The sequence below is a fragment of the Adiantum capillus-veneris genome, chromosome 1 (genome assembly GCF_014529385.1).
Source record: "Adiantum capillus-veneris isolate H3 chromosome 1, ASM1452938v2, whole genome shotgun sequence".
NCBI lineage: Eukaryota > Viridiplantae > Streptophyta > Polypodiopsida > Polypodiales > Pteridaceae > Adiantum > Adiantum capillus-veneris.
In genome coordinates this window covers 166,142,687-166,170,155 of record NC_140931.1, presented here as the reverse complement: position 1 = coordinate 166,170,155, position 27,469 = coordinate 166,142,687, and the positions used below count along the sequence as shown (strand labels likewise).

Genomic DNA, 27,469 nt, shown 5'->3' with positions numbered 1-27,469 from the left:
TGACACCCTATGGAGCTGAGATATGGGGACCTTCATTGGATCACCATGGGAGGTCGGGTCGCACAGATGGATGGGCGAACATGGAGAAACCTCTCGTCTCTATGATCTCGCGGCTCATTAGAGCCAAGGCATCAATACCACGTGCCATTATCCGAGCAGAGCTAGCGGCCCCCCCACTAGTGGTGGAGGCGCTCACCATATCAATCTCCTTCATAAACCGCACATGGAAACTCCCTAGAGACAGATATGCTCGCATAGCACTTGAGTCCTCTCGAGAGTAAGCCATACAAGGAGATACAACATGCTGGTATGGAGAGATGGCATCATGGTTTCAAGCGCATGGGTTTAGCATAGACAGGCTGCCACCATTCCAGTACTCATTGGATGCACCATCTCTCACCCTTACTCAATCAAAGATCACCAAGCTCATCCGCCAAGACCTGACCCAACTAGACACCAGGAGGACATGGATACAACCAGCGCAGGAATTGGGCACGAAGATGGCTTTCTACAGAGACCACCTTCTCCAGCTTACGGAAGATGGTTTCGTGACGAGACCCAGATACATGGACACCCACTTGTCTCATGGGATACGATGTGCTATTGGCCAGTTACGCACATCTTCTCACCAGCTGAGGATTGAGACTGGGAGATACAGCGGAGTACCAACAGAGGCCAGGACATGCCCCTTGTGTGACATGGAGCCTGAGACAGAGCTGCATTATACATGCCGCTGCCCCGTCTACTACGAGATACGAGGCCGCTTCCATTGCTTGTCAGAGAGGGTTTTGGACCACTCTCAAGAGTCATGGGATACGAAGATCAGAGATGCCTGGGTTTGTTCTTGCTCGAGCTGCGCAGACACAAAGATAGCTTGATGAATGGCGAGACTAGCCAGTCTCAAAGACGGATCACAGACTTTTTCATAGCAGACACGGGACAGCCGCAAGAGCCACTCCCACAACAGAGCTCCCCCTCGTCTCACACCAGAGGCACACTGATCGACCGAGCGATTGAACTGGGGAAATCTAGGCGCCCACGACTTCGGAGGACTACACAGCATCGACGGAGGCTACGTCAGAAGATCCGGAGCAAAGTGGCCAGGCAAGCACAACGCCCGGTCAGACTACTAACCATGGAGGAGATTGATGAGATTCGCCAACGACCGATGCTAGATCTCTTGTGATTCAGCTATCCCAGCAAGCCGCCCTTTTTTGCCCATCTTTGCTTAGTTTTTTGCTCAGTTCACATCGACCAATCTAGGATCCCATAGTATATATCTTTGTTTTGTATTGTTGTTATTTTGTTACTCTGACTTTGTATCAGATCCACCACCTTGTAACTTTTTGGTCTCATAGGTCACTATGGCCTTTTGAAGACGTTAATATAACATTTCATTTCATTTCTCTCTCTCTCTCTCTCTCTCTCTCTCTCTCTCTCTCTCTCTCTCTCTCTCTCTCTCTTCTCTCTCTCTCTCTCTCTCTCTCTCTCTCTCTCTCTCTCTCTCTCTCTCTCTCTCTCTCTCTCTCTCTCTCTCTCTCTCTCTCTCTCTCTCTCTCTCTCTCTCTCTCTCTCTCTCTCTCTCTCTCTCTCTCTCTCTCTCTCTCTCTCTCTCTCTCTCTCTCTCTCTCTCTCTCTCTCTCTCTCTCTCTCTCTCTCTCTCTCTCTCTCTCTCTCTCTCTCTCTCTCTCTCTCTCTCTCTCTCTCTCTCTCTCTCTCTCTCTCTCTCTCTCTCTCTCTCTCTCTCTCTCTCTCTCTCTCTCTCTCTCTCTCTCTCTCTCTCTCTCTCTCTCTCTCTCTCTCTCTCTCTCTCTCTCTCTCTCTCTCTCTCTCTCTCTCTCTCTCTCTCTCTCTCTCTCTCTCTCTCTCTCTCTCTCTCTCTCTCTCTCTCTCTCTCTCTCTCTCTCTCTCTCTCTCTCTCTCTCTCTCTCTCTCTCTCTCTCTCTCTCTCTCTCTCTCTCTCTCTCTCTCTCTCTCTCTCTCTCTCTCTCTCTCTCTCTCTCTCTCTCTCTCTCTCTCTCTCTCTCTCTCTCTCTCTCTCTCTCTCTCTCTCTCTCTCTCTCTCTCTCTCTCTCTCTCTCTCTCTCTCTCTCTCTCTCTCTCTCTCTCTCTCTCTCTCTCTCTCTCTCTCTCTCTCTCTCTCTCTCTCTCTCTCTCTCTCTCTCTCTCTCTCTCTCTCTCTCTCTCTCTCTCTCTCTCTCTCTCTCTCTCTCTCTCTCTCTCTCTCTCTCTCTCTCTCTCTCTCTCTCTCTCTCTCTCTCTCTCTCTCTCTCTCTCTCTCTCTCTCTCTCTCTCTCTCTCTCTCTCTCTCTCTCTCTCTCTCTCTCTCTCTCTCTCTCTCTCTCTCTCTCTCTCTCTCTCTCTCTCTCTCTCTCTCTCTCTCTCTCTCTCTCTCTCTCTCTCTCTCTCTCTCTCTCTCTCTCTCTCTCTCTCTCTCTCTCTCTCTCTCTCTCTCTCTCTCTCTCTCTCTCTCTCTCTCTCTCTCTCTCTCTCTCTCTCTCTCTCTCTCTCTCTCTCTCTCTCGTACCAGGTCATGAACTCTTGAAGTCCTCAAAGGTGCAAAACACCGACATTCTGGAACAGTTCATTCCCCATTAATGACTGTACAGATCATAATACACTCCTGCAGACCAGAAAGAAAAAAAACATACTCGAACATAATTTTATTATCTTGGTGATACATAAAATTGTAGCTGCTGCAAGTGCAAAGCGACCCGAAAACTTTGGTTTGAACTATTCTCAAATGTCAAGTTAAACCCCCCCAAAAAGTGGAATGAGTCAAATGCAACAGCATTCACGACTATCAACAACATGCAAGCCTCAGCACACACAAAACTTCCAAGCCAAAACAATGGTAGTCAAAAGTATGCCATTAAGGAAGAAACTCTTAGCTGTAACCCTGCATACAGCTATATCACCATTGCCTTGACAGTGCACTCCCCCTGATTGGTGACACCACATTCTAGAATTAACTTCAGATGAATGCTCTAGAGACTCGGCATGGTAAAATTGGCAAAGATCCCAATAAGAGCTGAAAAATTGCTTGTTCATTATTACAATGGTCACACAAGCATTCCAATGGAGTAAGGGTGTCAAAGATGAAACCCAATAAGGCACCTGATAATGGAATCGCAGCAATAAATCTACATCTTTTAACATTAGTGATGTACAGAAGTGAAGCCTTAGCACGAATACAACCGTCTGCACTACATGCAGAGTTTCTCTGCAGACAATTGAATGAGAATAAGCCAACACACTATTTCCATCATTTGCTAGAAGCTCCTTTCTTTGTCTTTGCCAGGTCAACAAGATCTTTGAAAAGCCCATCTTCCTTTTTTGCCGCTTTTTGAGGGACAATATGGTTCTGGAACATTCCGTAGTCCGATTGCTGCATGTATGATCCTGAAGGCTGCATGGAGGTGTAGTAATTGTTCGGGGCTTGAGTAGGAAAACTTTGGATCTGTCCCATGTTCGGGGCTTGAGTAGGAAAACTTTGCATCTGTCCCATATTCGACTGGACATATGGCGGAAATTGAGCCGAAGATGGAAATTGTTGCTGCTGGAGAAATTGTTGCCGGTCGGGATTTTGTACAGAGAAGGATGGTGCCATAGAATTACCATAAAAACTTGGACTCTGCTGGGGCGGATCTGGAAATGACGTACTGTCTGTGCTCCAAGGAGCCGGTGGCAAATGGCTATTAACTGATTGAGGACTGAAACTTTGTTGTGGCTGTGCAGCAATGGGATACGCATGAGATCCTCGACTAACATTCTGTTCAGGGTGTACATGAGGAGACATATAAATTGGTTGCTGTGCCTGAAGCATAGAACCATATCCTGGAGGAGTAAGAGGTTGCGCCATACTCGGCACCTGTGTAGTGTAAATTGATTGGACCTGTGGTACGGAAAGCTGGTCTGGCGTGAACTGCTGCTGAAGACTTGGAGTTCCAACATGCTGAGAATGTGCATGATTTGTACCATAAATTAGAGCAGCCTGTTGTGGGCTCAATGAAGAACCACCTGGCTGAGGGGCAATCTGCTCTGATGCAGCTTGTTGAAAAGCATTTGAGTCCATTCCTGGTTGAGCCCACGGTACCACATAATTGTTGTTGAACTGCCCTGGCATTTGACTGTAGCTACCTCCGCCCAAAGGCCGATCAAGTGAACCTGAAACCATCCCATTAAACTGCAAGTTACTCTGGTCACTTTGAAGATTGTTATAGAAGGACGGTCTTGGTGACGCTTGCTGCAGCCCTCCACCATTGCTGAGAGGATTTGATCCCCCTTGGATCGAAAGGCCTGAGAGAGTCAGTGCCAAGTTCTGTGCCATAGGTGTAGGCGCAGTGGGAGGCGATTCAGTTGGACCTACAAATGAATCACCACTCAGGAGATCTATTGCTGGAGCACGACTCGCTGCTGAAGCGGCAAAATTGTTTTGAGGTTGTGACTGTGACTCCACCGGAGCAGGTAAAGCCAGCATAGAGCTTCCAGATGCAGATATACTTGCTTTAGCCTTAGATGTGGACCTATTGCACCAGATTGAGAAGTAAGCTACAGTAGTAATGGTTTTTGAGAAAAACATATATACATTAATTTATATATACATATAAGGTATATCTCCTGGGACTTCACCACTGTGAGTCTTCAAAGCCCAAGGCCCCACACACTCATTCACAATAGTTCAGGGTTCCTGCATGTTGGACTTGTGAATAGACTCAACAATGACACTTTATAGCTTCCCTCCCCTCTCTTGTTGTCTATCGACGAAAAAAAAAAGTACATTTTAGCTAGCAGAGGTATGTCCAGTCCCTTTGGAAAGGAACCATCAATTAGCATTAGCAAACTTCAATGCTAGCAAACAATTTCCACCTGAGTCAAAACCAAGCCGCTCTCAGCGCACGTTCACAATCAAAAAACAGGGAAGTTTCTGTTCCCTAAAAAAACTTAATTTCATGGCAAAAAGATGATCAAGAAGCTCTCCAAATCTTACCTCAAGGCATAGAGAACACCAGAAAACCTTTCTAAAAATTATGTCAAACACATCTTGCTAGGTTAAAAGGGAATACCTGCGAGAAAGTTGAGATAAAACGTCATCTGAATCCTCTTGTGTCTCATGGTCAATAAAAAGTGTTGGGGCAGAGGGAGGTGATGGGGCAGGTGGAGGTTCCTTTGGCATAGGAACTCCTGATGCAATCGCGTCATGCTTTGCTAGCACTCTTTTCAAGTCATCATTCAAGGACAGGCCTTGACGCAAAAGTTCTTCGTCTCTGCATTAGTTAAGTAATACTAAGCAAATCTCATAAAGAGGTCAATGAGTCATCCTGTAACAGAAACAGAAAAAACTTCATGTGCAAAATTTATGCACGTCAATGGCAGATGCTGGGTTCCTGAAAGCATGAACTTGATTTAATTTGTGCGACAAGCAAGGGAAAGTTTTTTATTGATTCAAATAGCATGTCAATCTGGTAAATTAACAACGACTGCTTCCTGCAGCTAGAACTACACCTTTCAAAGACCACTACCAGCATACAGCGAGAACCTTTAGTAACTTGTGCAACTAGCACATTCCCACACAATACTCTTGTACTCGTACATTTGAAACCTTGCGATAAAACTCCTATTTATTCTACATAAGCTTCTTGCAACAAATCACCAAATACACACAGACTGAACCACAAAGACCAAAGACATTTACCACTCAAAACAGTGGTGCAGCATGATTAAAGGACGAGGCCAGAAAACATAGGATGAAAAAAATAAAGGTTAGAACTCAACTCAGCATCTACTCAGTAAATTCACAAATTTGGTGAAGGCACATCCAAAAAAATATTGCAAACAAAATGACAAGAGAAAGTCATTTTATGTCTGAAAATATGATGAACAAAAAATATGAAAATATATAAATCATAGAAAGTCCAAAGTTCAATTCTAAGACTCGTAAATGAAGGTAATCAAGAAGTATGGAAATGACCAGCATGGTCAAGGCAAATGAAACTCATCCCAAATCACAATGTGAACGGCTCTGAGTACAAAATCAAACAATAACACTGAAATCGGAACCATCCTGTTGCCTCAGAACAATATAGCACAAAATCAAAAGAATGTCACTTTGAAAAATTGCGGTCTCTCCTTATACTTTCCATGAAAATCTGGAGCTTAAATTAAAGGAAGAACCAGTATATACTATAAAAATAATTTAATCCACAAGAAAACAGACTTTGCAACCTCAGCCCAGCCAGCTATCAGCTCTGCAGGTGTAATCTCAGAAGAGAAACAGGCACTTTCTCCTGATAGCTGTAGAGAGAGCTAAATTATGGATATTAAAAGATATGGCTAAGATCTCTCTAACGTGTGTTTAACTCCTTTATTCCAGCCAAAAGCTGTAATCAGACCTGGACATCTTACTCTACATGCACAAATCTTGAAAATGCTGAAGACAGTTTGCTAACTGTATGACAGCCAAGCCAGACATGTTAAACACACAAGTCCCTGCCAGTAGGATCACTTAGAGGATGCAATCAAAGAAACAAGTACCGTTGGTAAAACTATTTCCAACATGGAAAGCAGCTCGAAGATGCCAAGCCCACAATGATAATATAAAATTGGCCAGTAAATCCAAAGAAACCCTGTACTGCACAGCACTTTTATGAATGTAAGACAACAAGCATAGAACCCCCCATTTTTCACCAAATGAGGTGATTCAAAAGAAGGGCAAATGCTCATTTCGCAACTTTTCTCTCACAGGGAAGCATGGAGACCATATTAACAAAAAAACTCATTTTGAAACTTTTATCTCACAGGGAAACACGAAGATCATATTACCAAACCAGGTGAGGCAGAAAAGCACTTACGATGATGTGTTAACAAGCTGCACAACTCGTCTCTCTGCTGTGTAGCATTGCTCTACAAGTTCCATAATCACTTCATCTCTAAGAGCCTATACTCCACAGAACAAATAATAAATAACAACCGTTGACACTTCTATAGACATGAGAATCTTAAACTAATTGCATGTGCAGCTTGTTAAAAAGCGCACACAGAGTTACAATACCATAAATATTTTCCTTCGTAAAGAATATGTCAGTTAAACAAAGACTGATAGAAATCTTCTGAAAATTTAAAAAATGTAAAATACCATTTGTGTTTGCAATGCGCATAGTCTAAAAAGAAAAGAGAAGCTTGGTCTCAAAGGACTGATAGAAATCTTGTGAAACTATAAAAAACGTAAAATACCGTTGTTTGCAATGTGCATAGCCTAAAAAGAAAAGAGAAGCTTGGATAAATAAAATTCGAAAGGCTCATTGCTGCTAGTATCTTGATGTGTCGTAAAAACTAATATCTAATTCTCCTAAATAATTTTCTCATGTTAAACTGATCATTTAAGCTACTCCAAGCTTGTGAGAAGGGAGGCCTACAACAACAACTCTTGGCTTTGTGATGCAAATCCAACCAAGAGCCAAGCTTAAATGCATGCTCATCTCCTCTACCATGCTAATTACTAAGCTAAGCTATGCTAATATGAGTGATTATGTGAGGAGATGTAAATCTTTCTCGTAAGACGACTCCTTCCACTCAATCTACTCTCATACCCCCGCTAGCTCTCACCATCTTCGAAGGTGTGTGAGGTCTTGGGTCTGAGACCGTGAGGGAATTAATGTTGTGTTTAATAAGTGTTTTGCTTAGTGCTTGAAGTTTCCATCTTCATTGCACTAGCTAGTATTGAAGGAACACAAAGAATTGTATTGTAAAATGTCTCTCTTGAGAGGAGAAACAATAATACAAAGCCTTTTGGAAGGGGGACCAGCTCCATGTAAATCCGGTCCTCAACTATTATCAATAGCTTAATTTCTCTCTCTTTTGAAGTATTGGTCATGCTATCTAACTAGGTGTTATACTTTTTGTTGCTCTCTCCACCCAAGCACTCTTGTAAATCTCATTATGAATCTATTCTAATGAAATGCTCACTATGTTTATGCTATTTTCCGCTACACACAAGTTACTAGGCCATTAAATGTTACATTGGCATCAAAGCACAAGGTTTCTCTTTTCTTGCTCAAGAAGGGAGGTCCTCAAGCTAGCTATAAATGGTTGGTATTATTAATTGCATGTGAGTAAGTAGAATAGGGATTTTTCAGCCTTGCAATGCGCCTTCCTTCGTGCAGATAATGGGGCATCACCGTCGAGAGCTATGGTCTTAATAGTGGAGTCCTACGGGGCTTGCCTACGGCTTAACCACTATTGAGCTATTAGAAGCTTGACAGGAGCCGGTACTGTTTTGGTGTTGAACGACCCTCTCTTCTATTCCTTGCAATTAATGGTATTTGAGCCACGGGTAAAGTAGCTTGAGTGCTTTTTCTAAAGGGGTAAAGAGCATAGTTACCCGAAACGGGAAATCGGAACGGAGAACGGGGAACGGGGAACGGCAATATGCATGAAATGCCATTCCCTGTTTCGGATACTCACGTTTGAAACACGGAACGGGGATTCGGAACGGGAAATTAGGATGGGAACGGGGAACGGGGACCCGAAAATGGCCATTCCCTGTTACTATGGTAAAGAGGAGTAGCAACTAGGGCTTGAAGTGCCAAAGTACACATAAAAAGTTTACATCTAAAAGTTGTTAGAATGGCTGACAATAGTAAAGAGAGTGAAATTAATGTTGATAACTTTGATTTTGCTAATGAGCAGGCTACTAATGATGCCCCTATGCTTGTTAACTATCTTGTTTCTAGGCTTCAACAAGCCATGGGCAATCCATCCCTCAAAAATGGAGTGCAACAGCAGCTTCATGCTCATGGGATTCTCCAAGCTCCCCACCATGACGAGAGAGCACCTAGGAAGCCTCCTTGTGAGAGGCCTCTCTCCGATTCGGGAGGAAGAAGAGGATCCATACCAAGGGCTCAGAAATTTGCTTCTTGATGATGCATCTCCTTCCCAAAGGAGAACTCAAGAGCCCCCACCGAAGGAACGAGAAAGATGTGAGTCTCCTGCCACCTCAGCAGAGATGGCTTCACGAAGACGGCGGGCTAAACGCTCTCCATCACCTCCAAAACGGAGAAGACCATCGCACACTTCTCCACACCATAATTCAAAGAGGGATGACAAAAAAGCAAGAGAAGAAAGAGGCGAGAAAGAGAACACCCTCTCCTCCATCTTCTTCATCCTCTTCCTCTTATGAAAGTGATGGTGAAGACAAAGAAGATCAAGGCAAGAAAAAGACGAGAAATAAGTCACCCTCTTCTCCATCTTCCTCAAATTCTTCATCTTCTGAAAAAAGTGAGGGTGCAACCTTTGAACCATCAAAAAGAAGAGGCCATAGGAAATCCTATGCCGCGTAGAAGAGGTCATCCAAGCTCAAGAAGTTCAAAGAGGGAGGGAAGAGCGTCTCTTTCCTTACCTATGATGGCACCTTTGGTGCTACAGACAAAGTCTTGGCTATCATCCAACAATTTGATGCGGCGTTTGGAGATGAGGGCTTCTTGGAGTCCTCTAAGCTACGCCTGTGCGGACTGAACTGAAGAAATGGCACTCCCAAAGGCCACGCACCATATCGGCGGTTATACACCATACTATGGTGGCTTCTCGAATCAATTTCCAAACAGGGGCTAAAAGAAATTCTAAGCCCACGGAGAACAAGGGTTCCAATGAGCCTAAGGGGAAGGACAATGTCCAAAAGTCTCCTAAGGGCATTTCCAACAAAGCTAAAGAGAAGGGAGTTTACAGAGCTTGAGCGTTATCGCAAGGATAACCGTTGTTTCAAGTGCGGCGAGCAAGGGCATGCGTACCGCACTTGTCCCCAAAAGAACACCCGCCATGATCCTCCTAGAGCTACCTTGGTCGAAATCCAAGAGGAAGAAACTCACCACAAAGGATCTCCTCTATGCCATGCTTGGGGAAAGCTAAGAGAACATGATGCTTTTATTCTCTTTGACCCTAGTTCTACTCATAATTTCATATCCACAGAGTTGGCCACCAAGCTAGGTATCCAAGCCTATGAGATGGGAGATGTCCTACCCGCAGATGGTGCTTTCAAGGGGCAAGAAGCTTCAATCACTCCCTTAATCGGGAAATTGAGGCTCCATGTCCAAAGCTATGTGGACAAAGAGGACTTCTTTATCTCTCCTCTCAAGCATGAGGATGTAATCCTAGGGGCACCGTGGTTTGATCACATGGCTGCCAATGTTAAATTCCCTGAACGGAGAATCTACTTTATGTTCAGGGAAAAGGATATGTACATAGATGCTAAGCAAATAAGTAACACCATACCCATTGTACATACGCAAGCTTTTAACAAGTCAATAAAGAGCTCTATTTCCGTGTACATGATTTTTGTTAAAGATTCTCAAAATGAACCTAATGCTTTAGCAAAAGAAAATATACACACTCACAAGGAATTAGAGTTATCCAATTTTCTCAAGGGATTTCAAGATGTCTTTATTGACGACATCCCTTGTGAGCTACCTCCTAAACGAGGCAATGATGACCATGCAATTGAACTTCTTCTAGGAAGTTCACCGCCTAATAAACCTCCTTATAGAGTTTCTCAAGCTCAACAAGAGGAGATTATGCGGCAAGTGCATGAGTTAGTTGAGAAGGGCGTGCCGTCTTTCTTTTGCTCACCTGTGCTATTAGTGCAAAAGAAAGACTGCACATATAGTATCTGTGTCGACTATAGATCACTAAATAGGATCACTATCAAGAATTGGTTTCCCGTTCCACGGGTAGAAGACCTATTTGATAAGCTACAAGGGTCCACCTACTTCAGTAGGATTGACCTAAAAAGTGGCTATCATCAAATAAGAATAGTTGATCAAGACATTGTAAAGACCGCATTTCGCACTACGTTTGGTCTTTACGAATATATTGTCATGCCTTTTGGCTTTACCAATGCACCAGCCACATTCAACCGCTTGATGGAGAAGCTATTCAGGCCTCACTGAACCTTTATTGGAGTGTTCTTTGATGATATCATCATCTACTCTAATTCATTAGACGAACACAAGCAACACCTCCAAGTAATATTTCAAGGTCTAAGAGAGAACAAACTTTATGTTAATCGAAAGAAAAGTGAATTTTTCTTGCAAGAGATTCAGTATTTAGGTCACATTATCTCTCAAGATGGCATCCAAATGGATCCATCAAAGTTAGAGGTAATAAAAGGATGGCCTAAACCAAGGAATCTTCATGAACTAAGAAGCTTTATAGGTATGTGTGCATACTATAGACGCTTCATAGAAAACTTCTCACAAATTGCAAGACCATTACATGGCCTAACAAAGAAAAACGTTAGGTATACATGGTCTATCAAAGAGAACAATGCTTTCAAAAAGCTTAAACATTAGGAAAGAAATGGACTCATTTTTGGGCCTTTCAACTCTAGTGAGAGAATGCTCCTTAGCCAATAGGAAGAAGGCTAACGTTACGTTGAAAAAACCTGTTTTCTCATTTTGAAAATGTCTATGAAAACCATTTTGGTGAAATTGTCACTATCATCAGGAAAGTAAGGCGCTTGATAATGACATCTGGCACAAGCGCCGAACGCCTTTTTAAGACCCGCTGTTGCTATCCTATAAAGTGAAGGACTTGTACTTGTGCATCTCGCACAAGTATCAATCACCTTTTTATAAAGTACTCGCAATTTAAATTCGAGCAGATTATACTTGATAGTGATTGATATGTACTATTTAAGACTATGAAGGAGTCAGAATCAAGCGAATAGAGGCGCTTGAGGGATCTCTGGGATCTCTATTCGCTTGGTTCTGACCTTATGAGGCCCTAGGATTAAGATATAGCACTTTTTAAGCCCATGGATGCATCCGGAACGTCCAAAAACCATAGGATAGCTCTTTAAAACGCTAAAATCTGACGTCTCTAGCTCAAGATAGAGCATTTTTAAGCCTAGGGCCTCATGAGGTCAGTACCAAGCGAATAGAGGCCCTTGAGACCCTCAAGGGCCTCTATTCGCTTGGTACTGACCTCATGAGGCCCTAGGCTTAAAAATGCTCTATCTTGAGCTAGAGACATCAGATTTCAGCGTTTTAAAAAGCTATTCTATGGTTTTTGGACGTTCCGGATGCATCCGCGGCATTATTTTTGTATTTTGAAAACAACTCTTGCGTGTTTTCTCTCATCGTACATCACATCACTCATTAAGATTCACAGACATGGAATTTTGTGTTCACTTAAGTTTGGCTCTCGAAAAGCATTTTGTACGAGCATGCATTTAAGTGATTGAGCAAACTTTTACGTATGTACTATGAGAAATAGAATTCCAAAAAAAACCTTTTTCATTTTTCATAATTCCCTCTCTCTATGCTGAGTTGGCGTTTCTTATAGGGCCCAAATTGAGTCCAAGTTTCTCCTAATGGAAAAGCTTATCTCTCAACATGTGCTTACGCTACTAGATCTCTCAAAGCCATTTGAGGTCCAATGTGATGCTTGTGGTGATTGCCTTGGAGCTGTTTTGCTCCAAGAAGGGCACGCCATAGGCTATGAAAGTTGAAGGCTCGACCCTGTTGAGCTCTAGGCATATATGAAAAGGAACTCCTCGCAGTTCTACATGCCTCCATGGAAGCACTATTTATTTGGGACTCCTTTCATTCTGCCAACGGATCACCAAAGTCTTAAGTACTTCATGACTCAAACCAAGCTCTCCGACAAACAAATGAGGTGGGCAAATTTTCTTTCGCAATTTTATTTTCATATTGCTCACATTGCTGGCAAGCATAATCAAGTAGCCGATGCACTCGCAAGAACGCCGACAGTGAACGCGGTTTCCATAGCAACTCACAATGATCTATGTTCTATGATAGATGAGTATGCTATTGATCTCGATTTTAGAGATGTGATTTTAGCCCTTGCACTAGGGAAGAAAGAGGAACCATTTACATTACAAGATGGTTATCTTCTCTATGGCAATAGACTATGTGTTACCAACTTACTACGTGAGAAAGTGATGTATAAATCTCATGCTCCTCCTTCTGCGAGGCGATTCAGTCTACCCTAAAGGGAATTGAAACATATTTCTATTGGCCTACCATGAAATCAAACATACAAGAGTATGTTTCTAAATGTGTGGTATGCCAAAAGACGAAGTTTGATAGAGGGAAGCAACCTGGATTGCTTCAACCTTTGCCAATCCCTAATTCACCATAGGAGAGCATATCCATGGATTTTATCTTTGAATTGCCTAAGTCTATCCATGGCAATACGGAAATATGGACGATAGTAGACAGGTTCAGTAAACAAGCTCATTTTATACCTGTCAAAAAGACTATCAAAGCCCATCAAATGGCAACCCTCTTCATTTCACAAATCTTCAAGTACCATGGCTTGCCAATGTCCATAGTGTCGGATAGAGATCCTAGAATAACCAGTAATTTCTGGAAGGGTCTCTTTGAGAATTTAGGGACAAGGCTAGATTTCTCTTCAGCCTATCACCCACAAACGGATGGCCAAAGTGAAATAGCTAACCTAACAATTCTTGATCTACTAAAAGCCTATGTAACAGAAGTAGATCAAAGATCCCACTCGGAGAAGTACTTACCCTTAGTGGAGTATGCCTACAATAATACTGTACATACTTCCACGAGAAAAGCACCTTTCGAGGTAATAGAGGGAAGATCAAAAAGTCCCCTGCTACTTAAGGTACATGGGAAGATCTTCGTTGCGCATGAGTATAGCCAAGACCTTCAAGAATCTTTCCAAAGATTAAGAATGCTTTCTCTATCTCACAGCAAAGGCAAAAGGCTACTGCTGACAAACATAGAAGAGCTCAAGCCTTTAAAGAAAATGATTGGGTCTTACTCAAATTTCCAAAGGCTCGATTAAAGCACACGACGGGCAAGAATCCTACGAGACACCAAAAGAACTATGCTAAGTTAGCAAAAAGGTACTATGGTCCCTTCCAGATTCTTAGGCCAATCAATGAGATGGCCTATCAACTCAAGTTGCCCAGCCATTGGCTCATACACAATGCTTTCCATGTGAGCCTACTAAAGCCTTACAAAGGAGAGCCACCTCAAGAACCAACTATTGAAGACCCACCGGAGATCGAGGACCAAGAAGAGGTGCCGCAGCCCGAGTCCATTCTCCGACATGAAGACAAGGTACTAAGAGGCGGTAAGACTATCCCACGATATCTTATTAAGTTTAAGAATTATCCTTTTGAAGATGCTAGATGGATGTAAGGCATACAATTAAAGGATAACCTAAACCTTGTCAATGCTTACAATGCTTCCCTAGAGTAAGCAAATGTACAAATCTTAAAAATGAACAAAGTTTTTGTCTTATAAGACTCTTTTTCTTTAATGTGCACAAAAATGAAGTAGTATGCATGCTTAGATCAAGTTTGCGGAGACGACGTCTACCGAACACCAAGAAGAGGTTGTCACTCTACTATGGCAGATTGATAGGACTAATGTGAAGACATGCTTGCGGCAGCTTAGGCTCTCAAGCGCCAAATGGACTAGGCATCCATTCTGGTACGAAGTCGTAGGGTAACATAGGGATCCTCTACCGGCTAGGAAAAGAACTAATGAATATGCTTTATCTGCTCTACCCCATAGTCGTCCTAATGTTATAATAACTAATATCTAATTCTCCTAAATGATTTTCTCACGTTAAACTGATCATTTAATATGGGGAAGTGCCAGGGCAGAAAAAGCTAGAATATTGGTTAAGCTGGCAAACCGGCCACAATAGAGATCCAAAGGAGGGAAAATAGAGATCCAAAGGGGGGGCCATCTGCAAAAGAGCAAGGTGCAACAATGGGCTTAAAAGACCCTAAGGTTCAGCCCATTAAGACTTCCAAAATGCTAAGGTTCCAAAATTCAAAGGTTGTGTCCAATGGTCAAGCTTAGGAAATTTGGATGCTTTGTATGTGTGTAAAAAAAGTCTCCCAAGTCCTACAAAGGAGGGGGCGAGCCCTAGAAGTAGGAGATGAGAGAGAAACTCACACATACACAAGCTCCCTTTACACAAAGGGAATGAGGGACACATGTCAGCTCCCTGGCCCATATGCCCACAAGGTGTACTCAAATCCTATTGGATGGCCATGGAGGTGGACCAATGAGAATTAGGCTAGAGTAAATCTAGTTTAATCAATTTAAAAACACTTAATAAAGAACCAATAAGAATTAAGCTCTCTAGAAGACTATTGGACAATCTCCCAAGGGGTCCAATGAGCATTCAGCAACCCAATGGCTTGCCTGATTCCTATTGGCCAGGAGACAAAGGGGTCCAATGAGAGTTTAGTTGCATTAATTAATTACCTAAAGCACTCACAAAAGGGGAAAGGGGGACACATCTCAGAAGGCTATCACTTATGCTGCTTAAATTTCATTGGCTAAGCCTGGCATGGGCCAATAGGGTGTGAGCATGAGCAAATAGCAAGAGGGATCGACCAAGAGAGAGAGGGGGCTGATTTTCTCAAGGCATTATCCACACAAAGTCATGTGTGAAGCAAGAAGACTCTCTCTCTTCTTCTCAAGCTTTAATGGAAAGCTTATCACCTACTCCAAGCTTGTGAGAAGGGAGGCCTACACCAACAACTCTTGGCTTTGTGATGCAAATCCAACCAAGAGCCAAGCTTCAATGCATGCTCATCTCCTCTACCATGCTAATTACTAAGCTAAGCTATGCTAATATGAGTGACTATGTGAGGAGATGTACGTCTTTCTCGTAAGACTACTACTCCTTCCTCTCAATCTACCCTCACTAGCTCTCACCATCTTCGAAGGTGTGTGAGGTCTTGGGTCTGAAACCGTGAGGGAATTGATGTTGTGTTTAATAAGTGTTTTGCCTAGTGCTTGAAATTTCCATCTTCATTGCACTAGCTAGTATTGAAGGAACACAAAGAATTGTATTGTAAAATGTATCTCTTGATGGGAGAAACCATAATACAGAGCCTTTTGGAGGGGGAACCGGCTCCATGTAAATCCGGTCCTCAACTATTGTCAATAGCTTAATTTCTCTCTCTTTTGAAGTATTGTTCATGCTATCTAACTAGGTGTTATACTTTTTGTTGCTCTCTCCACCCAAGCACTCTTGTAAATCTCATTAGGAATCTATACTAATGAAATGCTCACTATGTTCATGCTATTTTCCGCTACACACAAGTTACTAGGCCATTAAATGTTACATGATGCCTTCGTTCCACTTTCATTGCTGCTGCTCTCGTCCACTGCCTCTACGTGTGTGTGTTCCCAACTTCAGCGTTTCCTCATTGCCACAACTTTTAGTGCTGAAAATTGAACACATGAGCTAGGAGATGCCATAGCAGAAAGAGAAGAGAAGCTTCGCTACAATAATCTCCGATTGTTCTCTTGCAAACCCAACCTTACAAAGAATTTTATTTCCAGGCTTACTATAGGGCTTGTGGTTGTTAAAGAGGGTACAGATGCGCTGCTCAAACTTTGGCTCTCCTTGTGGACTATCACAAAGTGATGACGTGGCGGACAGCAGAAACCCTAATTTCTGCCAGAAACCCTAAAATTCCTGCAAACCCTAATTTTTGGAAATCGCGGAGGCGGAATTTTTTATTTTTATTTTTTTTTAAAACCGCTCTCTTGTACTTTGATGATTGATTAATACAAAAAGAAATACCGAAAGGGGCACCAGTCTTTGGGGCCAATATCTCTAGGCACGGAACTCCGCCGGGCCAGTCCAAATCTATTGTGATCTGTGAATTGTTTGAAGTGGTTATTTGGTGCTGTCGTGATTGATTCTTGACTTGGAGTGTTCAAGTCTGTTACATGGACGCTCTCCCAGCTCTTGTTCAAAGGCACCCTAAAGGTGGACTCTCACTTCTTTCACCACCGACAAGTATTCTCGCCCTCTCACAATTGCAAAAGCAAACATGGATGCGGCACTAACCTACTTCTTCAGAAGCCCCCTTGACCGCCCATGCAGAAGCCACCCTCCGACTTTCCGTTCCATTGTAGGAGAATGCAAGCCTCAAAGTTGAGCTAGACATGGGAACAAGAGTGGTACAGACGAGCGCCCTCCTCCCCTCCTTTACCTCTTGTCATGGAATCAAACGCTTCAAAGCTGCACCACAATATTCGATCAGTGCACCTTCCATGCCCAAAACTCCACTTTTCCTTTTTACTCATTCCCATAACTGTTGCTGTCACAAAATGATGACATAGCATGTCCACCCGGGAACTAACATATTTAAAAGATTATAAGTTGCCTGTTGTTCCAACTTATAGGGTACCCGTCCAATGGGGCCCTTTGGGACACTAGGTATAATAAGAGAGAGAGAGAGAGAGAGAGAGAGAGAGAGAGAACGCAGATGCTGACATGGCAAGTGTTGTACGGATGGCCCGCATTTTACACTGACTGCTGACATGCCAGCATACGGATTTCCGTGAATCGCGCTGGCTGTTGGGCAGCGCCAGCTTTTGGGCCAGATGCTTTTGAGACTGAAGCTTTTCATGTAATTGCTTTTGAGTAACTAGAGCCTCTCTGTCCCTCATATTTGCCTGGGACCACTGAGCAAAGAGGACCCTCGGAACTTTGTACTTTGCTCAAGATATAATATAAAAGTAAATACCAAAAGGGGTGCCTGACTTTGGGGCCAATACCTCTACGCACAGAACTACGCCAGGCCGTGTGGTCTCTAATAAAGTGTGATAAAGCTTGTAAGTGATTTCTACTCTGTTGTGCGTGATGTGTCCAAGTCTGTTACACTGGTATCAGAGTTCAGTCGATTTTCCTTCCAATGAGATTCCGACACACATGGATTCAGTCGACGAATCCCGCAAGGATCAAAACAACCCACCTATCAACTCCGAGTGGAAGATTCAAATGGACGACTGCCACCTTCTGTTGATTCAAAAGAACATTATGGGCCTGTCACAAACTAATGACGTGATACTGTTGACGTGGCAGTACGTGCCGTGCTCTCTATAAATGCGAAAAAAGAGCAAGTTTTTCTTGCATGAGATACATTTCTTTGGACACATCGTCTCAGCAAAAGGGGTAAAGATGGACCCATCCAAAATTGAGACTATTTGTTATTGGCCTGATTTGAAGAATGCTCATGAGGTTCGAAGCTTATCTGGGCTTGTGCTCATTTTATTGATGGTTCATTCGGAAATTTGCAAAGATAGCTTCTCTTTTGCATATGGTAACTTAGAGATGATTGATACTGACGTGCCAATGGACAGAGGAAGCTACCCACAGGTCCTAGGGCACAAGGAAAGAAAGGAAAAAGAGAATCAGCTGGTAGATCAAAGAATTCCCAAGACCCAGGATAAGATTTTTGAAACAGATCAGTATGATCTAGATTTGGATACTGCTTTTTCCAAGGTGCACGAGGCTCTTGAGAAGTCTCAAGCACGGCATAAGAGGACAACCGACAAGATTCGACACGACTTGCAGCTGAAGCAAGATGATTGGGTGCTCTTATGGTTTGAGTAGGCACGCTTAAGGAAACGAAAAGGAAAGGAGCGGTTTTTTCCAAAGCTAAGAATGACTATGGCCCTTGAGAAGATAAATGATGTATCCTTCAGACTCAAGCTGCAAGAAACTTGGAAGGTTCACAATACTTTTCATGTGAGTCTCTTGAACAATTTTTAGGGTGAGGTGCCAGTCAACACGGAACTTGAGGAGTAACCTAAAATGGAAGAGAACGAGGAGATTGTCACAAAAATACCGAAGCGTAAACTGACTTTTAATTGTACTTCAAATACTCAAGAGAATTGGAGAGAGAGAGAGAGGAAAAGCTTGACACTTCATTGGGGACCAGAAGATGGGCTGGTCCCCCCCCCATAAAGAGAATATCTTTATTACTAAGGGAGAATCTTTACAAGCACAAGAACAGGGCAATAGCCCGTCCTCTATTCTTTCTTTCTGCTTCTGACTGAGAGAGTGCGAACGCTATTCTCTGAATACTGAGAGGATCTTCCCTCCTCTATGAGATTTTGGGAAGCTCTCAAAAACAAGAGTCTATCTTCCACAAAACTCAACGGAAGCTCTCGAAAATGAGAGTCTACCTTCCGCTAACTGAGTCCCTTTATGCATAATTATTCCTGCAACAAAAACAAGGGAGAAACACGCAAAATGCATGGACACATGCTTGCTGTAATTTTCTGCACATAACCTGAAAATGTTACCTAAGCACCTTCCAGAGCCGAAAAAGAGACCTTTCCGCGATGGAATTGCACGGAACTTGGTGTACGCGTAGTGTAGGTAGAGAACAACTAGATTCTATATGTATTTTGCTGAAATTCAACCTAAAGGAGGTGATTAAGGGCTGAAAACAGAGAATTTACAGCCACCACACTCTACGAAGAGAGTGCCTGCTGCAACTTCTCGCGATGAAACCTCACCAAAAGCTGGCTATGGCTATGAGAGCCCTTGTTCTAGACAATGGGAGCACAAGGCCACCACATATGTCACAAGGGGTTGCTCTCAAGTTTCCATGGAGGGCTCCAATGCGTAGGGCATACTCACAATAGGGAGGGTAGGAGCACTGCCAACTCTGAAAATGGGGGAGTAGGGCCTCCTAAATAGCCATCAGGGAGAGGGGGCGCTAGGAAGAGAGAGAGGGTGAGAGTGAGAGTGAGAGAGAGTTAGTTTACATTGGTAAGTGTGCCACTTGGCACACTTACTTAATAACTTTAAAAACCCTTCAACTTTCACTTTTAAAAATCCCTAGGCTATTAATGAAATGTGCAAATTAACTCACAACTGCACACACAGATGCTACTAATGAAATTGTTAGCTGCTCCCCAGCGCAATGCCGTACCGACATTGCTCTGGCATTACCTGTTCGCACTTGTCCGGTCATTTGGTCCAGCATAGACAATTTAAAAATACCTTAACTGACTTATCCTAAGGCCGTAAAATGATTCAGGCCTTAGGGTTATTATTCTAAGGACCCCATCTCATTCTTGTGCTTGCACTAGTGCGCGTAATTTTCTGAGCCTGAAATCTGAGGCTACTATCTACCCCTTCATTGAAGACCCGATTTCCCAATCGCTAGGGCTTCAGGGTATTTTCTGCTAGGGTCTCCCTGAGGTGCACTGGCCCAAACTTGGGCGCACCTGAGGTCCCAGAACTGCTAAATCTATTCTGATGTGCACACAACTAATTAGATAATTCTTTTCTCGTAAATAAATTAATTATTTACAAAGTCTGACTTAGTTACATAGATACTCGTTCCGGAACAGATACAAGCTCACCAGGAAAGGAAAGAGAAAGGTAAAGCGAATGGTGGTTCTTAGTCAGGAACTATCCGGCATTGGATGCGTAGTGGATGGAGGAGGAGAACCTAGAAAATACTCGTCAGATTTGGAACTTTACCTTGAGATTTTCGGTCTAGCTTCAACTATTCCGAGAGATCCCGTGGAACAGCAGGCTTGAATCTGGTGCAGACGGGACTGCACAAGAGGGGAGTCACTTTGCTTCTTTGTCCCAAGTTACCCAGATGGAGTAAAGTCACTGATTTTCCTTTGGACTTCAGGGATACTAATGTGCTACAGTATTCTGCTCGATGACTTTATGAAAGAAGTACTTCGACATGGGAATTTCCAAAAATAAAAATCTGATTTTTGAGCTCACTGATGTCATTGTGTTTGAGTGCACGTTTGAAAGACAAAATGACTGCAGCATTTCGTCTTGAGAGTCTATGGACAAGATCGCAATAAGGATTAGTTGATCCGACATCAGTGAGGTCCTATGTGGATCTAGATGCGATTGCTAAATACATTACCACGAATCACGGTCCTAGATTAGAAGGAGTCTACGCCATAAGGACATGATCGCAATAAGGATTAGATAATCCCACATCAGTGAGGTCCTATGTGGATCTAGATGTCATTGCTACATACGTTGCCAAGAATCATGGTCCTAGATCTCCATGGATTCTATGTGATTTGATTTAAATGTGACATGAATGTTCAGTGACTATCGTCTTTGTGCAAGTGTTGGATTGGTCTCGTCTAGTGCATCGATAAATAGTCAGTGTCTAATGAACTTCTTTATGGCCTTTGTCTGTTTTGCAGACGTAATCGAGGGCGATTACAATTCTTTCAAGAAAGGGGGAAGGTCACAAGCTGCTGACGTGGCAGTACGGACAGCACAACAGTACGGATTCCAAAGATTGCATTGACATGCTGACATGGCAGCTGTACGGACCTCCGCGTTTTGCGGTGACATGCCACGTAGCAAGCTATACGGAATTCCGTAATTTGCGCTAGCTGCTTTTTGGCAGTTTTTGGGACCAGATGCTTTTGGAACAAGTTGCTTTTCAGTTTAACTACTTTTGGGGCTCTACTTTTGGCATCCCTTGTAAATTTATAAGAGCCCTTGGGGCCTCACTCTGTAGAGCATCTGGACAGAGTTTGAGAGCAGAGGTCCCTCGGGAGGAAATACAGAAAGGAGCGCCAGGCTTTGGGGCCAATACCTCTAGGCACAAAACTCTGCCTATCTTCAAGTCAAGAGATCCTATCATTCCTGGGAATTATCGCATAATCATGGTTGGTCACACATTGGCTAGGTTGTGCATCTATTCTTGAGCACGAGCTGAGTAAATGGGCAGAGAGAGGGGGCATACAAGCATCAGGAGGCAAGATTTAGGAGAGGTTTCTCTACTCTTAACCAGATTTTGACACTCAGAGCTTTTATTGAGGAGGGTAGACACCATGGCAGGAGGATCTATTGTCGCTTTGTAGATTTCCGCAAAGCTTTTGACACAGTGCCGAGAGCCACACTTATACGTAGACTAAAGGACATGGGAGTGCCCACAAAGCAGATGTTAGGGATCTTGGCTTTATATAGGACAGTGGTGGACCAAGTACGCACTACTGAGGGCATGTCTGACATGGTCCACTCCACTATTGGGGTGAAGCAAGGATGCCCCCTATCTCCGACTCTTCTTGCGATGTATGTGGATGACTTTTCAGACTATGTAGAGCGAGAGGGAGAGAGAGGTGCTCAACTAGAATGGACATGGATTCCGTTGTTATATGCTGATGATATTGTGCTGATTTCACATTCCCCAGAAGGGATGCAGCGTCATTTGGATGCATTACACAGGTGTTTGCCCAGGATAGTGGAATGTCAGTGTACCTTGGTAAGACCAAGGTAATGGTGTTTAACACCACGGCACAGTGGGTTAGGAGGTCAGCTCCCACCTTTACGTATGGTCGAGAGACTGTGGAGTATACAGATTCATATAGCTATCTTGAGGTGGTCTTCAGTGGCCCAATATTCTCCTTGAGGAGAGCAGCAGAGATGAGTCTGACCAGAGCTTACGCAGCATTAGGGAGACTGAAGAGGATGTGTTCACACTGCACAGGTTCAGTTTAAGGAACCTCGAACAAAGCTCTGGCTTTTTGACACTCTAGTGGCTTCAGCTATGCTTTATGGAGTTCAGATATGGGGACTGTCGGTGGATCACCATGGTAGATCTGGTTGTACTGATGGATGGAGATGTATGGAGAGGCCTCTAGTCTCTATGATTTCTCGGATGATTCGGGCTAAGGCTTCAGTGCCACATGAGTCCATGACATTATTCGAGCCAAGCTAGCTGCTCCTCCCCTCGTGGTCGAGGCACTTTCCAGATTAGTATCCTTTATGCACAGTTTATGGGACCTCCCCAGAGACAGATATGCTCTGCTGGCCCTTGAGTCCTCCAGACAGCTAGCACTGCAAGGTGATACAGCATGTTGGTATGGGCAGATGACATGGGTTCAGCACGGACAGATTACTCCTTGGATACACCCTCCTTATCTATCACACAGACAGACATCACTCTCATACATCAGGATCTGATTCGGCTAGGTATCAGGAGCACATGGAGCAACAGATACAGGACTTGGGCACGAAGATGGCTTTCTATAGAGAACATCTTCTCCAACTCAAGGAGGGACGGATTTGTGACGAGGCCTGGATACATGGATAAACACTTATCTCATCGGATATGATGTGCTATTGACCAAATACGCACATCCTCGCATCAGCTTCAGATTGAGACTGGTAGATTTCGAGGAGTACCAACAGAGGCCGGGATATGTCATTAATGTCATATTGCGCCAGAAACAGAGTTGCACTACAAATGTCACTGCCCTGTGTACTATGAGATCCGTGGCCGCTTTCATTTGCTTGTTCAGAGAGGGTTTCAGACCACTTTCTAGAGTCATGAGATACCCAGACCAGAGATGCCTAGGCCTGCTTTTACTCGAGCTGCGCAGTCACAGGGAGAGCTTGCTGGGAACATAAGGGGAGAGCTAGTCTCAGAGGCAGATCAAACACTTCTTTACACCAGAAAATGAGCAGCCACAGGAGTGCTCACCACAACAGAGCTCAGCGTCAGATCACACCCACACCAGAGATACATTGATCGGTCGGGCGATTGAGCTAGGGAGATCCAAACGACCACGATCACGGGGGGCTTCACAGTACCAAAGGAGGCTGCAACAAAGGATCCGGATCACCCTAGCTCAAGGTAGTTAGGTACGTAGTGTTCGGTACAAATTCGGTTCGTAAGGTACGTAGTACAAAATGGATTGAGTTTTTAGGTACGTAAAAATTTGTACTTTTTTTCACAAAACCTAAAACTGAGAGTACTTCTTAAAATCAAGAAAAAGATCCTTCTATTAGTTACTGAAACTGCCCATGGGGTTACAACCACCTCTGCTAGAGAGGGCTACAACAATCATAAGGGGGAGACTCTCCCAATGAAAAACAACATATGTACAATGAGGCTAAACCAAGAGATGGGAGGAGGGAAAAGCCACACAGGTGGACAGTAGTGCCATCTCAGCACACCCTGGACCATTGGATTGAAGAACGAAAGCGCTCATTTAAGGGAACAAGTGAATCTGTTAAATGAACGGGTTATTCACTTGAAACGGTCAGAAAAGTTTATGTTTGACTTGTATTCTAATCAAGTTAGGCGTAAATATACTCTAGCCTAATTCTCATTGGTCCACCTCTATGGCCATCCAATAGGATTTGAGGGGAGATTGGGGGCAAATGGGCTAGGAGCCTGCCATGTGTCCATTATTCCCTTTGCGTAAAGGGAGAGCTTGGGCCATTGATGCACAATGCTCTTTTGCAGACTGTCCCCCTTTGGATCCCTATTTTCCCTCCTTTAAATCCCTGCTGAGGCCGGTCGGCAGCCTTACCAATATTCCCCCTGGTACCTCCCCAGACTGAGGGAGCTATTACAAGACAGACTCTTATACAAAGCTCTCGAGCCATCTAGGCAGCTGGTAGAGGCAGGTAAGAGTATATCATGGTCTGCACAAATGGCCCCATATTTTCCCTCCTTTAAATCCCTGCTGAGGCCGGTCGGCAGCCTTACCAATATTCCCCCTGGTACCTCCCAGACTGAGGGAGCTATTACAAGACAGACTCTTATACAAAGCTCTCGAGCCATCTAGGCAGCTGGTAGAGGCAGGTAAGAGTATATCATGGTCTGCACAAATGGGCCAATGGCACAGTGTTCAGCACACAAGGTCTGGATATAGAGTAACTTCCACCTTTTCAGTATGACCCAGACTCACCATACGTATGCCTCTCACATAGTGGAAGGAACCAAATCCTCAGACAGGATCTCTGGCAGTTATACATCTGAGAGGCATGGATTGCGCACACACAGCCTCTCCCAGACACGACTTTTCAGGAATGCAAGTCTGCCAGACTTAAGGGCAAATTTTTTGTAATTTTTTTATTGCTGGCAACCTGATATTAAATCTGATCCTGATTTACAGCCTTGAAAATGCGTGATCTTAGCACATACACAAGTCATCATGCAAAGTATATGCGTCAATTAAGGTGTTTCACAACTTCGTAGTTTTGCACAATGAAGGAGAATTCTGATCAAGACACGTAAAAGCTCACAGACTACGGTCAATTGTAACGGAAATTGGAGAACTTTGAAGAGAAATGATGGAAAGAATTTTAGAAATGCCCAATAACAGTTAACACAATACCTGTCTGTTTCGTGGATCAATAGCATTAAGCATTTCTGACAGTACCTCCATCCCGCTTCTAGCATTGTGGATATCTGCCAAGCTGGACAGAAAGTTTCTTCCTTTATCTTCAGAAGAATTGAAGATAACAAAATTATACAAGCAGATATGTCATGAACAACACCAATAAGGATTCAAAAGGAGGCAGGAACTTCCAAAGTGAACATTGGTACCCTGGAAGACTAAAATTTCTTCTCTATCAGACCCGGAAGCATGGTGTGATTAGGAACGTGTGTAAGCAGCTAGGACGCCCAGCATGCACACGTCACAAAATGACAAGTATTGCATACCTCAAGGGAGGTAAGTCAGATGGCCTGGATGCTTGTGTTCCTTCAGGCATTCTGCTTGGTGAGACAGGAGCAGCAGCAGGAAAATTTGTGGCAATAGGGTGTGTTTGAGGAGGTGTGAATATAGGAGTAGCATTCTCTGTCCGTCGAGGGAAAATGGCCCCTGTGCGCTGAAAGGTGGTCACAGACCATATTGTTAGCAAAATTCAAAATCCAGATGGGAATCAAGGGAGGCGTTGAAAAGTCGATTAAATTATGATGAAATTACAACACCTCAACATACCCGCAACTCATCATATGCAAAGAAGTATTGAGGGTATCTCCCGTTTGGACCACCAAAAGCTTCTTGCCAAGTGTCCAGAAGCAACAAAACTTTATCTCTCACTTGTATATCTTTCTGTAAAACAGACTCGACAATCAAACACACTCACTCCTTTAAGGATATATCCTGCAATTATCAGTAGATGCCCACACATGCCATGACTAGAGATCTGGAAGCTTATAAGAAAACTACATCCATGGGTAGTTAAGCAGCAAGAAGTTAATTACAAGATCATGCCCTGAAATCATCTTACATGCTTTTTGTAAATCTTCACCATCTCATTGAGAACATGCTTGGCTGCAACCTGATGATGGACTACATCACCACAATTTTTAATCAATGTCTCTAGAACCTGCAAGAAAAAACAGGCAAAAGTCAACACTGGCCTTAAAAATGAACAACAAAACCAGTTCAGTTGTTGGGGTAAGCCCGATTCCCTCTACTGAATTGTAAAGCCTAAAAAGTTTCAGAAACCTAATCTGATCTTCCTCTTTTTGTGTTCTTTTAAGTGGGGTCACAACCCTTGGTAATACTTGGAGAAATTACAGAGAGCCTGAAGGCAATACAAAAGCAAGTAGGCATCAAGAATAACCAGGCTGGTAGTGAAAAAGCCCCTGGTACATAATGAAATTACAAAACCAAAAGGGAAAAACCACCAGTGATACAGGGAATGAAACTAGGGATATACATCCAGAGCTGGAGACACAAGGGAAGACTGAAAGATAGTTGTGGGTGGAACAGGCCACCCATATTACATAGTGTTTGCACTCATCAGCAGCCGAAAACTCCACCAGAGGATCTCCGGAATCATCCACCAAATCTCCAAAGCCAACAGGCCCACCCCAGCAAAAGAGTGCTACTCCCACCTCAAAGCATCCACGTACCCGAAAGATCTAAGCGAATGGAAACAGAGAGAAAACCTCGAACCAACCCTACCAGCATTAACATTGCTATGATCTTCCATAACCTGAGACTGTCCAAAACCATTTGGACATCTGGCACACAACTGCACCATGTTCCTAAAAACTCCCCCAATTGGAACAGACGGCTGAGAAGGTTGCTGGTTAGAGGCTCTTATATTTTCTGGTGCCGGAGGAGGTGGTACCACCTAGGTCATAAAAGGGGGTAAGATGTAGTTTTGAAAAGTTTGCAGAATCGGGAGATTATGTTAAGGATGCCACTCTGTCTCTTCTTAGTGAGATCGGTATGCTTTCAAAAAAGCACATGACTGGAGCTCTGATACCACTGTAACGGGAGGGCGAGCACCACGTGCCAACGGAAAAGAACATACGCGACAACTTTAAGCACTTCAAAACAACTGAACTGTGAGAGAGAGAGAGAGAGAGAGAGAGAGAGAGTGCCACCCCAAGAGAGCACTGACCCCAAAGATGGTGCCCCTTTCGGTATTTTTTTATATTGCATCAACACTTGAGACACCGGTGGCTCTGCTCTACATCTCCTCTTGCAAGAATGCCAAAGAGAGAGCCCACCCTTCATATTTAAAGGTCCATGGCCATTCCAAAAGCAGTACATGAAAAGCATTAAACTTTAAAGCATCTGGTCTAAAACTGTCATCGCACATTCAAGAATTCCCTGTACTACCATGTCAGTCGCCAACGCCGCAATTCGCAAAAGTCCGTACAGTTTGCCACGTCATCATGTCGACATAAAAACCGGTCGTCCATTCAGCTTTGCCACATCACCAACAGCTATGCAATAGTCTTGTGTGTGTGTGTGTGTGTGTGTGTGTGTTTGGGGGGGGGGGGGGGGGGGGGGGGGGGCGCACGTGCCAGGATAACTCGGGCCCCATTGAACGGGGTCCCATAAGTTGGTTGGGGGTTAGGGTTTTAATCCTAACCCTTTTTTAAAAA

General features: G+C 43.7%; 1 protein-coding gene across 1 annotated transcript in view; it reads right to left on the bottom strand.

Annotated features, from left to right (window-relative positions):
* Window positions 1-3,001: 3,001 nt before the first annotated feature.
* LOC147465963 (uncharacterized) overlaps window positions 3,002-27,469 on the bottom strand; it is a 64,039-nt gene continuing 39,571 nt past the window's right edge. Inside the window, exons 4-10 of the mRNA XM_086522944.1 lie at window positions 25,852-25,950; window positions 25,560-25,673; window positions 25,280-25,446; window positions 24,951-25,032; window positions 6,852-6,937; window positions 5,067-5,267; window positions 3,002-4,526 (exon numbers count right to left, since the gene is read on the bottom strand). Of these exons, the coding sequence (XP_086379070.1) occupies window positions 3,266-4,526; window positions 5,067-5,267; window positions 6,852-6,937; window positions 24,951-25,032; window positions 25,280-25,446; window positions 25,560-25,673; window positions 25,852-25,950 (2,010 nt within the window). The 3' untranslated portion in view covers window positions 3,002-3,265. The remainder of the gene's footprint in view (window positions 4,527-5,066; window positions 5,268-6,851; window positions 6,938-24,950; window positions 25,033-25,279; window positions 25,447-25,559; window positions 25,674-25,851; window positions 25,951-27,469) is intronic.